At 37.5% G+C, this 12,643-nt stretch overlaps 1 protein-coding gene across 2 annotated transcripts; it reads right to left on the minus strand.

The window, feature by feature from the left end:
* Positions 1-787: 787 nt before the first annotated feature.
* On the minus strand, positions 788-12,643 carry CRELD2 (cysteine rich with EGF like domains 2). 2 transcript variants are annotated; one of them, XM_068669677.1, is made up of 10 exons: positions 12,330-12,640; positions 11,107-11,189; positions 10,119-10,229; positions 8,011-8,102; positions 6,814-6,990; positions 5,516-5,614; positions 4,128-4,205; positions 3,775-3,870; positions 2,766-2,906; positions 788-1,360 (listed from the first exon to the last, which is right to left on the minus strand). In XM_068669677.1, the coding sequence occupies exons 1-10, from the start codon at positions 12,471-12,473 to the stop codon at positions 1,302-1,304; spliced, it is 1,080 nt and encodes a 359-aa protein (XP_068525778.1). In that variant the 5' UTR covers positions 12,474-12,640; the 3' UTR covers positions 788-1,301. The 2 variants fall into 2 exon arrangements, with proteins under 2 accessions (XP_068525778.1, XP_068525779.1); XM_068669678.1 differs by lacking the exons at positions 788-1,360; positions 2,766-2,906 and adding an exon at positions 2,941-3,233 and having other exon boundaries at positions 12,330-12,643.

Genomic DNA, 12,643 nt, shown 5'->3' on the forward strand with positions numbered 1-12,643 from the left:
GAAAGTGTTTGGATTTCCTTGCTCAACAAGTCTGTCCTTTCTATTTCCACTTACCTCAGGGTACTGTTGATGGCTTCCAGACTATAGCTTCTTCATAGTTGAGCCTAAACTATGTTCTTTTCACCTATATTCTATACTACTTTGTTATGCTCCCTGTATCCATCACCTTAATGTATGTCAGACTTCCCTTACTTCCGTAAGAGCTTTAAACACTGCAGCAGGATGGTCCTTGCCTTATTTACAGTGACGGTTCTGCAGAATATACCCATTTTAACACTTACACTTGCCTTTAAGCTTAGGAACAAATGTAGGAAGTGGTGTCTATGCTAAGCTTATTTGCTTTACCTCCAAAACAGCACAAGAAACAACAAAATTGATTGTAGTATGCTTGCTTTGAAAAAAGACAAGAAACTATTACATGCAGCAGTAGATTCTAATGAAAAATAAGTATTCATCAATTCCAGAGGCCACTCATAACAGCGTTGAGTGACTGAGCGCGGCTATTAACTTACTTGTATTTAGTGTGTAAACTAGTTTATACAGCGATGGGAAATATCTGGAAGAAAGATTTGTCTGCCAGCCTCTGGAAATAAGTTTAACATAAATCTTCCTTTAGAAAAAAGTGATATTTCCCCCCCCACAACTGCAGCACAACTTAAGAAGTGCTCAGTGCTGAACTGAAATACAGTGCTTATAGGTGTCTGGAATTTTTTTTCCCCACTGTCCAAATGAAAAATAGACGTGACAACACAGCAAGGTATTAACATCTTAAAAATTTTAAGGCACATTCCAACAAAATAAACTTTTATTGAATGCAGTGTTAGGCATTCTGTTTTGTTTAAGGGAACAGTTTCTCCTTCCCCCCCCAAAGATATTCCCTTTGACAATTTCTAAAAGCTGTATTTCAGTTACAGAAATATTTCTCATGTCAAGGAACACCAAGCTTCAGTTTAGATTTTTTCTTGAATTATGAAGTGCAACTAAGTCCTTCCTAAAAAGGATGATAATTACCAGTAGGCACTAGAATGAGAGATCTTCAGTTTGTTTACAGTTGTTGGGTACAATGTTATGTTAATTCAAATTTTATACTTACCCATCTAGACCGTTGTTCTTAAAGAACTATAAAAAAGTGGTATTTAAGAATAAAGAAATGCAGCTTAAAGAGCAGTTTATCACCATTTAAAAAAATCTTAATGGCAACCTGCATGTTTAATACCATTCCCACAGTAAGTCAGCTAGCAGAGACTTAGTCCAATAATTTAAAACTTGAGATAGGAATGTCTTTTGGTTCTGGATGCACATCATAAGTCCTCATGTCCAGTATGTGAAGGCTCAGTTGTTTCAGTCTCGACTTCCCCTCCTGTGAAATTAAGCATCATTACTATTAGAATGCAAAACTGAATGTGTCAAAGATTATATGATATAATTAACAATACATTAGGAATTTTTAATAGACAAACCCAAATCAACATATTTTGCAAGACCACACAGAGAATGAAAGTATAGACGGAGCTACTTGCGTCCGTGTCAGGGTCCAAGCTTACGAAATTTATATCAGAAAAAAAAATAAAATTCAAATAAACTGGTTTGATACTGGTAGTTGGAGATAAAAGCAGTACGGCTATTTCTATTCCAAGTTTTTGTTTTCAGCTATTCACAATGAATTTTCTCTTTTCCGTATCACCTGTCAGAAGACACTCAGACTATTTGAACACAAAAAGCAAGTATTATTCAGAATTACTTTCTATATTGCAAACTGCTTGCTTCAGATGTTAAAAGAGCCTTTAAAAAGCAGAACAATCTAAGAAAAAAGTTAGGTCAATTTGTAAATTGTTAATTTTGCTTTTATTCTCATGAAGTGTCAGACTACACTGAAACTGCAGTTATGTAGTTTTCCTGTGCAGTTATGCAGGAGACCTGTTACCGTGTGCTTTTTTTTTTTTTTTTTTTTTAAATAGACTAATAACACCACGTATTGAAAGTAAAGGTCTGAATTGAATAACCTTAATGAGCAGTACTACATAGACCATCACAACTTAGTAATGCAAGATGAAAAAGTAGACCACAGGGCTTCAGGGAAAAAAAACAACACTAAGAAGTAGAAAGAAAGTACAAGTTACAATAATGAGTCTCATATATCCTCCTACACTATTTTTTGAAAAATAACCTTGTTTTTTTGAAAAATAACCTTGTTTTCACTTTGGAATTGTACAGTTTAAGTCAAGCCAAACAGTTCTCTACTACTGAAAGATGTATCATCTTCTCATTCACCAGTTCTGGCACTTGTGTTATCACAAAATAAACAAAATCTGGCTCACTCAGCCAACAAGAAAGAATTCTGCTTAGTTTTCTGAAATTTCAACAAGTTGAAGCAGCTTGAATGCAATTGGATAAACCCCTAAATCATGAGAATAAAGAAAAAGTGGGAAGGAAGATGACCTCCTTTTTATGACAGCAGTAGTCTGCTAGTTCACTTTAATTATGTAGTGAAACCAAACATCTTATACAACCTTAAGAAAAAAAAAAAAAATCAACACAACAACATTTAAAACACAAATACTCATCTTTGAACAAGAAAAGATGCATGCCAGAATACATGGCCAACCACAAAAACTTTGGAAAGACTAATTTTAGGAAGATGAGAAATTATACAGATTAATTCACAAGTGACTAGACCCTTAGGCAGAAATACACCTCCAAGTTGAAGATTTTATGTGTGTGTGTACATATATATAATTTTAAAACATCATTAAAAAGCTACTTACCTGGTTTTACAGTTTGAACACATGTTCCATCCTTATCTTCAAACCCTTCTGAACATACACACTTGTAACTACCTGAAGTATTAACACAGTCTTCATTCTCTTTAATGCATACCTTTTCAGGAAGGTTACATTCATCTATATCTAGAGACAGGAAAAGAAAGAGTCCACTGCTATTATTTTGTTATATAACTTACTTATGCTCAGTCAAACGAGATTCTATCTCAGCCACTTCCAATGCAGGAATTAATTGCTTAGTAAAAGCACTGAAGAGCAGAATGCTGCTGCAACAGATTTGACTTCTGTTAAAATAAACTGCTACAGTTCTTCATCTTTCAGATTGTGTATCAAACTTGCTTAGATAGAAGGCTATTTTTTTGTTTTGCAGGTCCAATGTGCGGAAATTAATTAAGCTACGTCATTTGTCTTAACCTAGTGAAGATTTCCCATGGTCGTTTTCTGTTGATGCCACTAAGGTAAAACAAAAGGGAAGAGAGCCTGTAAATACTACATCATCACAGTTAAGAGCTATTTAAGATTGTATACCTTCTCCTCTCCCACACAGAGAAACTCTGATTTCACTCTTTTACTGTTGTTTTATGTGTTAAAATTCACTACAAATTTGTATCATTAGAATTTGGAGATTAATGGATCAACAGAAAGACTCCGTACTGCATACCTTCCTTTTTGCTGCAAAATGAATATAGATGCACACTTTTAATGAAACGATAGGTAACCGACAAGGCTTGCATATTTGGTTCACGAATCAACTATAAAATACTCTGATTCTTTTGTTGGAGTGTTTCACCGTTAAGCTTTGTCATGCATATTAACATAATAAAATAAGTAAAATATTATGAAGTCTTTACTGCTAATGCCACAACAACAGGGATTATTTTGATAGGCTTTAAAACTCAACCAGACTAAAGTGAAAGCACTTTAAGAGCTGCTCAGCATGGCTATCTTGAGTGAGCTAACTGGCACTCTGCCATATATAGTTAAATCCACCAACCTGTACACTTTTCATCTTCCTTCATGTATCCAGATGCGCAGGTCTTACATTTGTCAGAACCTTCCCCTGTGCAACCTACACAGCTAGCATGACATGCTAAAGAAAATATTTTAAACATAAGAATAAGAATACCTCAGGTTTAAAATACCACCCCTTAAAGTCAGCCAGCTTACACCCACAAGAAATAGCCAGAAATCTCTCACCTTCCTCATATTATCATATGTCTAAAGCCTCATCCTTCCCCAGCCCAGTCAGGATCAGAACACATTGTACTAAATGCCTTCTCTAGTGTTATCTCTAGCATTAGATTAGGATTCTAGATGATACAGAATACAAGCAGATTAAAAAGAAACCTTTGCATGAGAAAGATCCTTCTGTGTTCAAACAATACTGCTCATCTTTGCAAGGAGAAGAAGCACACTCATCTAAATCTGAAAAATAAAAAGTGACAAGTTACCTAAAATAGTAGTCATGGTTAAATAGACAGATTAATATTTGAATGCTACACTTAGATAAGAACTGGCCCACAAAAACTGTAAACAAACTGCCTTGAGAGTAACCATTACAATGAGTTTATGCTCAGATATGCCATGTTGCTAATACACGTAACATGGTAACTTATTTACTGTTTTGTTCAGCATAAGGTTATATTAACAAACTAAAACTGTGATCCACAGAAGCTGTTCTATGATGATAACAGACATATCAGAAGAGATCGAGTTAAATAAAGTTTCCAGAATACCTGCCATTCTTGTAATTTCCAAGTCAGTGTTATGCTATTTGCATAAAAAGCATAAATACATGCAAAACAGACAGACAGAGTACTCTTCTGGGATATTGTTGATTTTCTATTCTATATTACCAAACCATGGAACTTTCTAAAGTATAATACAAACAAAAAATCCATTCAAATGCACACACAGAAACTACATAGTTTTCTACAAAAAGCATACTGAAAAAAGCCAAGTTATGGTTAGGACCAGCCAAGTTGAAGAACGGTTTTACCTAGGAAGTTAAAATACTCTAGTCCTGTGAATTCAAGGAAAGGGCACAACAGTATTCATACTAAAATATTTGGACAAAGAAAAGCTATTTCAGTCATCGTTGTTGCTGTTATCACTCCTACCAGCTCCTCAAGTAACTTGCACTTGATCAGTTGCAATGACTATTTGGAAAAAACAGCTGTACAGAAGACAATACTAGACTATCTAAAAACCCTCTTACTATGTTTTACAGTTGTCTAAGCAGGTGTCGCAGTAGCTGTAATTTAAATCTTCATTCTCATCAACACTTTTCTCAAGAAGCCACATTCGCATAAGTTTTAAGATATTGTTTCCAGACACTATGTTAAGGGTCTTTTGCTGGTTTGATTTGACCAGTTAGATACGGGATATTGCATCTACTGATCCCTGTTACAGAATTTAAGTAGAATATGTTACTCTCAGATTAGTCCAGTTCTGCACTGGGAGCGTACTCATTATTAGCATTTTTCCTTAAGTGTCCGTATGTATCTCCTCATAAACCAATTGAAATGTGAAGATAGGAATAGATGAGTGCGGAAGAAATACTGCTTTCCTACAGTGTGAAAGAAGTCTGGAAAAGAGAAACTGCAGACTGCAGAAATCTCAGCAGATTTCTTTCATAAAACACTTCCATAAAATATTATAAAACTTGACGTAATCTAATCTTATTATCCAATGTTGCTGCAAAACCTGTTTGAAGTGTACTAAATATTACTCACCCACACAAGCTGCTTCTTCATTTTTGATCCAGCCTTCTTTACAGTCTTGGCAGTCCTTATTACTTGAACCAGTACAAGTTTTACAAGCAGCATGACAGGCTGAAATGAGAGAAAGCTACACTGTGAGCTATGCTGACAGATTCCAAGACAAGTTAATGCTCACAAATTCTCAAAGAAAATCTTATTTAGGATTCACTAGAAACCATCACCTTTTAGTATTTTGAGCCTTGCATTCACAGGATTAAATCTTGACTATACAGAGACATCATTTACAAAAACGCAGTTCTGTCCTAACAAAAGTACAGGAAGCCAAACCTGGCAATTAACAGACTTCTGCACCACTTAAAACTGAGTGCTGGGAAATTCTACTGCCTAAAAGTGGCAGGTCCAGTTTCTGAAATATTTGAGAAGAGAGCAAGAAGGTAAACTGCTCAGCCTCTCAGGGCTGGGACAACAGCTTAAGCACTATAGGATTCAATACTCCTTCCTACCAAATGTGTGAAGTGATACCAGTCTTCAGAAAACAAGGAAACATACTAGAAATCTAGCTGACTGAATGCTTGTTATGTTGCAATATAAAACAAATCATATGGAAGAATTACTACACTTCCAGGTTAAAAAAAAAAAAAAAAAGATAATATCAGAAAAAAAATCATTAAATCCCACAGTCAGGATTTAGTTGCTACAGAATCTTATTCAAAATGTACAAACAGATGAAAAATCTGGACAACTGAAAAAAGATGAAATTTATTCCTAGAGCCTGATGGACTTTGTTTCTTAATTGAAATTAGATATATTTAACTGGAATCTGTAATACACCTTTAAGTAGAACCTGTGTAATTTACAGTACAGCTCTGCTGTTCCCACACCTACTTATTCCAGTTAATTTATCTGAAACATGAGGTAAAACTAGCTTTAAAATAGTCCACTATATGGAAATCTAGAACTGAAGTGACCGTATGGGACCTTATAAAACAAACAAAAAAAAAAAAGCACAAAGCTTGCTCGCCCTTCTCATCTCCCTCACAATATACATGAATTCTGCTTCTTAATTTAAAGAAAGGAAGTGGAAGGAATGGGGGAAAAAATCAAGGGCAGTCTGGGAAGGTGACTTACCAAATTCTTAGAATTCCACCAAAATGACTGGCATGTCCTTTATGGACAAAGCTGAGCAATCAGATTATTTTCCTGTAACTACTTTCTGTTATTAATTTGTCTGTTAGAATTGTTTCTACTTTTGTTTACAAAAACTAAAATTAGAAGACAAAGATCTTTGCATATATCTAAGATTTTATTACCTGTACAAACAGAATGTGTGTCATTTCTCAAGGTACTATAGTAACCACTAGTACAGTCCAAACAAAATTCTCCTGTATACTCCTTGTTGCAGCTACAGGAGCCATCTCCACCACGGGTTCCATCCCCATCACAGTGGCCATTTCCATGACAGGGTCTTTCTGATCCACCACGACAAGCTTGAAAGGATGAAAAACACTTTTTAAAAAATTAGATGTTACAAGAAATAACTTCCTATTCTCAGCCACAACCACCCTAAGTGCCTCCTTCTGCATAGACAGTACGATGTAAAAGTATATACCCTTAACAGTAACCAATTTTCAAAATCTTTTTCTCTTGAGAGCAACCAGAAGGCATGGAACACGAAATGCTAATATATCCAAGTATAAGGACACTCAAAACAATCTCCAGGGAAGTTTAGTTATAAAATTTGTTATGGCTAACGACCGTAACTTCTAGTTTTATCTATTTTTGCTGGCTAAAGTTGGTGTCTTTATTACAGATATCTAAGGATGGTCGCACTGCTGTCGAAAGAATCTACTAGCAAACAGTAACTTAGGATTGTTGGATTGATGTCAGGAAATAACACTTCATTTTCAGTAACTGTCAGTGTAAGAGGACAAAACTGACCTGCAACAAGTGCAAGGGTTTACAGATTTATAAATTATACAAACCTCAGTGGCCAAAACTCCTTTTTTTTTTTTTTTTTTAAAGTGATTACTTTTGCATCATAGACCTTACTTTTAATACAACTGTCCCCCACCTATTTCTCCCACTCTCTTTTTAACTCATTCTCAGTTGTGAATTTCTTCCTTTAATCCCCAAGAGCGTTTTGTCTGATTTAGTCTTGAAACCACTCAAGGACTGTTGCCTGTATACCTTCTGAAAAGTCACCTAAACAACTGACTTCACCACAGAGAAACTTGAAGCAGAGGTCAAGAGTAGATGTAAACGTTAATCAGATGGATTCTGCACGAGTACCATACAGCTTTATACATTACTTCATGCCTTAAATACCTTTCTTCAGGCAGGAAGCTCACAAGGCAGCTAAGCACCATGCAGCAGGCAGGTACATACTACACAGCAGCTACTCTCTCAAGCAAAATATCATACTTCATATCCTTGTTATGAAAGACTGAGACAAACAAACGGTTGAAGAAGAACACATCTGTGACTATATTTTTTAAAAGAAAAATTACCAAGGCAATCTGGTCCATAAGTTCCAGCTGGGCAACAAACTTCTATTGTTTCTATGCAAAACCACTTAAACAAATCAGGATACTTCTTCTTTCTGTGTATGAAAGACATTCATTTACAAATTAAAAGAATTACATTTTTTAAAAGTCAACTAACAAAAATGAACCTGCACACTGTCATCCAAAAAATCTGTTGTATATGACATGAGATTAGAAACCTATGTTTTCTCTTCTGAAATTATGACTACCTTATTTCAGGAACCAACTACTACGAGTCCTCCTAGTAACTGGAAGACTTTTTAATGTAAGTTTTTTGTTTGTTTGTTTGTTTTTTAATTTACTATTTGTTACTAGACTCTACCTAAATTTTATATTTATGAAAAAGTGAAATATGACCAACAAAATGACTTCAATGTCACCTTGACCCCCCTCCTTTTTTTTTTTTTTAAGCACCTTACTTTAAGGGAAAATTCGTATATAGTTTAAACAGTCATATTTATATATTCCTCTTAAAGATAACAGTTGTGTGCTTACCTCAACTACATGGAAGAGAACACAGGACAGATATTAACATTTGTTCAACTTATAGCCAACCTGACTTCATGGTAAGGTGCACATTAAAATTCGTCTTCCTATTTTTACATTTTTTAGCACGAATCAAGTAATATTTCAGAAAGATTTTTTATATTAAGATATTATAGTTATGTGATACTCTAGCACTAGAGTATACACCTGATTAATAATAAAATCACTAAGTATTATTTTGCAAGCAAGCACAAGGACTGCTGCAGTTTCAAATGACAAACAAAAGATCTCGGTATCACACAGACACTAAATTCCAGAAACTTAACAAAGGAAAGCCATAAGGAAGGTTTAGAAATTATGAAGTCTGAAAGAAGTTATGTCTTCAGCAACTCCTGTGGCATGTACACCTTCTCCTTCTAAACTATTAGAGCTGATTGTATTCACTCCAAGGCCCAGACCCTGAAAAGTAAACCTACTGAGACCTTGTTAAAAAAGATTTAAGGTATCCATAGCCAAAGAAACTGTCTTTGGAAACTCACAATCTGAATGACATTTTTAGATTAAAGGACAGAAGGCAAAATTGATCAACTGCACTCAACAGATCTCTTAAATAAGGAAGCTTTCCAAAAAACAATGTTTTTTTGTTGTTGTTGTTGTTTTTTTTGTTTAGATTTTAGGAAGTCTACTTGGTCAAATTCTCTATTTAAGATCAGTTTCTTTCAGTCCCGCAAATTTTAGAGCATTCTCTGAAGCGGTCTTGTTTGATCTGGCTTGCTTAACTCCCCTTTCCTTAGTTTGACTGTTAAATGTATACTCAGTACTGCACAGCAAGGTAGAAGTATGAAGCAATAAAGCAAACATTAAAAAAAATGGATTATCAAAAATCCTTATCCAGTGATGAAGTAATTCATGATAGTTCACCCTATTGAATTACACCTGACTGGAGGTTGTCCACCTCTGCAGGGGACACAGAAAAAGTAGATGAGCTACTCTCTACATGAATTTCCAGCTCCTTCATCCACATTGTATGATCCTCAACACAAACCACTCAGTATCACTACCTGATAGTCACGTATTCCAATACCAAAAGCATTCCTATACCATGAAAACAATACAGGGACTGGAAAAATCTTGGTCTAGTACCTTATCAACTCAAGGTAATAAAAAGAACACCCACTTAATGATTTTGTTATCTCTGAATAAGAGAATGAGTATTACTCACTTTGAGTAAACAAAATATCCTATCAAGCTTTCTTTTTCATCCAAAATGTGTATAGATGTTCTCTTAACTTTCTGCTGTTGTATAGCTGAACACTACTTTCATTCAGAAGTGGCTGCAATTAGCAGCACTGAATTAAATTTGGAATGCACAGCTCCGAGTTGCCTCGTGATGACTCTTGGAACCTCCACAGCTACCTGTACTCTGCAATTGACAGGAGAATAAAGTGGACTTATAATTATACACTTTCCATCTCTGTGCTACAACGAATATATTCCTATTGACCAGGCACCAAATATACCGTTAATATTTCATCCTCTTTGATGTTTATCAGCACAGAGATCTACACAGAAAAATTGATACTTACAGTTTGAACCACCATTTCTCTATATGTTCCTCATGCTCCTCTACCATGTTGTTACATTCAAAGTTACTGCTGTCACAGAGATTCTCTATGATCTCTACAAGACGAATTTCACTACAAGCAGAGAAGAAAAGTCATGATTTTAATTTTAAAATATTACTTGGCACCACACAAAACATGTTACAGAAGCTAGACTTCAGCCTAAGATACTTTATTGGTTTAGAGTGTGTTCTGAACTAGTTCCAAGACAAAGCAAATATAGTAAAGTTCATTAGTTCTTTATTCTGGTAACTAAGAAGATTAGGACAACCACAAGAAAAGCTTCAGCTTACTTGCACTTATGCTTGCAAACTGTACGTTGGTAAGAGTTTTCTAACAAGCTCAACAGTAAAATTTAGGTATTGCTAATATACGATAAAAGCCCATGTAGCTGGACAGTAACTGAGGTTCAGAAATCCCACCCTTGTTTTTCAGTATTCCAATTAAGAATAAAAACTGAATTTGAGATACTGCTCAGTCATCAAACATACATGAAAAGGAGTACAGTAATCTTAGCCTGAACAGTTTCCTATTCAGTGCTAAAATACTGAATACGGAGCTGTTACTGCTTTAATTCTAAACCAAGTACTGCAGTACACTAAGATATGTACATCCCTTTTAAGACAAACAATTAACTATGGACCATTATTTAAAACTGTCACTTTAGGACTCCACTGGGTAAATAAAAAATACCATGACCAACAATGGTATTCACTTTTATTGTTTTCAGAAGCAATACAAATCAAAGTGTTAACAAGGGATGTCAATCTTCATTTTAAACTGCAGATACAATGTAATCTGCTACATTTTAGTCAAAATGAATTCAGAATTTGGACATATGAAACATTAGCTGCTACATTCAATATTCAGGTACCAGATGAACACCAGTTCTGCAAAGTTACATGCAGCAGACATGAAACGCTACTGAAGCTGAAGCGCTGAGACAGTTTACCTGGACTCATACTTCGACAACGTCTTCTCTTCCCAGGCAGTATTTCCACCACCAAAGTTCTTCTTTGCAGTATCTGCTAATCCCTGGTAAGCGAAAAGCACCAAAAGAATTTAAGTAATATAGTTTGTTTCTAACAAAAGTGAACAGCAGCATTAAACACTTCTATGTCATTGCAGAAACTTCAGTAAAACTCTGAAGCTGATGATCAAATTGTTCAATAAAAAAAAAACAAACATCTTGCGCTATAACACATAGACATGACTATGGGAGAGTCTTAACTTCTTAGGAACTTTATTAAAAAGTCAAATGGGCCCTCTGCTTCATTCCATTTTGATAGTATTTAGCCCAAACTTTGCTATGTTGTAACTTTAATATGTAGAAAGGCAACAATAATTCGGTGTGACCTGCACACCTTCCTGAGTTACAGCCAGTACTCCTCTAAATATGCCTTGTAAAAAAAAAAAAAACAACAAAAAAAACAGAAGTTCAAGCATACAACAGCGAATACAAGCACAAAAAGTATTAAGTATCTGTCCCAAGCTACAGAGGTCCCTTGCTGCCTCTGCCACAATGCAAGACTGTTGCAGGTGACAACATGCAGAGAATTGTTGAACCATTAGAGTTGGAAAAGGCCTCCAAGACCATCTGGTCTAACCATCCCCCAAGCACCACTACTGCCCACTAAACCATGTAACTAAGCACCATGTCTAACCTTTTCTTAAACACCCCCAGGGACGGTGACTCCAACACCTCCCTGGGCAACCCGTCCCAGTGCCTGACTGCTCTTTCTGAGCAGAAATGGTTCCTCATTGCCAGCCTGAACCTCCCCTGGAGCAACTTGAGGCCATTCCCTCTGGCCCTGTCACTATGTCCCTGTGAGAAGAGGCCGACCCCCAGCTCCCCACACCTTCCCTTCAGGTACCTGTTGAGAGCAATGAGGTCTGCCCTGAGCCTCCTTTTCTCCAGACCAAACACCCCCAGCTCCCTCAGCCGCTCCTCACAGGACCTGTGCCCCAGGCCCCTCACCAGCTCCGCAGCCCTTCTGTGGCCACACTCCAGGGCCTCGATGTCCTTCTGGCAGCGAGGGGCCCAACTTTTAGGGCACGGTGCCCTCCACCAACACCCTACCCCACACCCCACACAACGAGCCCCTCCCTCCCCATTAAAACACCAAAACCACCCCGCGGCTGGAACCCCACCTCGGCACCACCCCCACCCCGCACCTGGTTGAACCTGTCCACGATGCCCCGGCAGGTGGAGCACGCCAGGCGGCGCCGCTCACCGGCGGCAGGGAGCGGCGGCAGCAGCACCACCAGGGCCAGCAGCAGCAGCAGCAGGGCCGGGCGCGGCGCGGGGCCGGACCCCATGGCGGGGCCGGGGGGAGCCCGCAGCCGCCTCAGCGCCTCAGCGAGCGCCAAGCGCCTCAGCCCGGCCCGCCCGGCGCGGCTTGGCCCCGCCCCGGCCACCGTAGCAACCGGGGAGGCAGCGGCCCGCGAGCCCCATTCGGATTTCCGCGTCAGCCGCCCGCACGCTCGGC

This window comes from Anas acuta, chromosome 1 (genome assembly GCF_963932015.1).
Source record: "Anas acuta chromosome 1, bAnaAcu1.1, whole genome shotgun sequence".
Lineage (NCBI taxonomy): Eukaryota > Metazoa > Chordata > Aves > Anseriformes > Anatidae > Anas > Anas acuta.

What these genes read in the sequence shown, in the direction of transcription:
- CRELD2 (XM_068669677.1), bottom strand. Translation starts at nt 12,473, where the DNA reads ATGGGGTCCGGCCCCGCGCCGCGCCCGGCCCTGCTGCTGCTGCTGCTG. An exon ending in GAGAAATGGTGGTTCAAACT is followed by an intron (nt 8,103 to 10,118) that starts GTAAGTATCAAT and finishes TTTCATACACAG; the next exon opens with AAAGAAGAAGTATCCTGATT. An exon ending in GGAAGATGAAAAGTGTACAG is followed by an intron (nt 2,907 to 3,774) that starts GTTGGTGGATTT and finishes TCCTGTCTCTAG; the next exon opens with ATATAGATGAATGTAACCTT.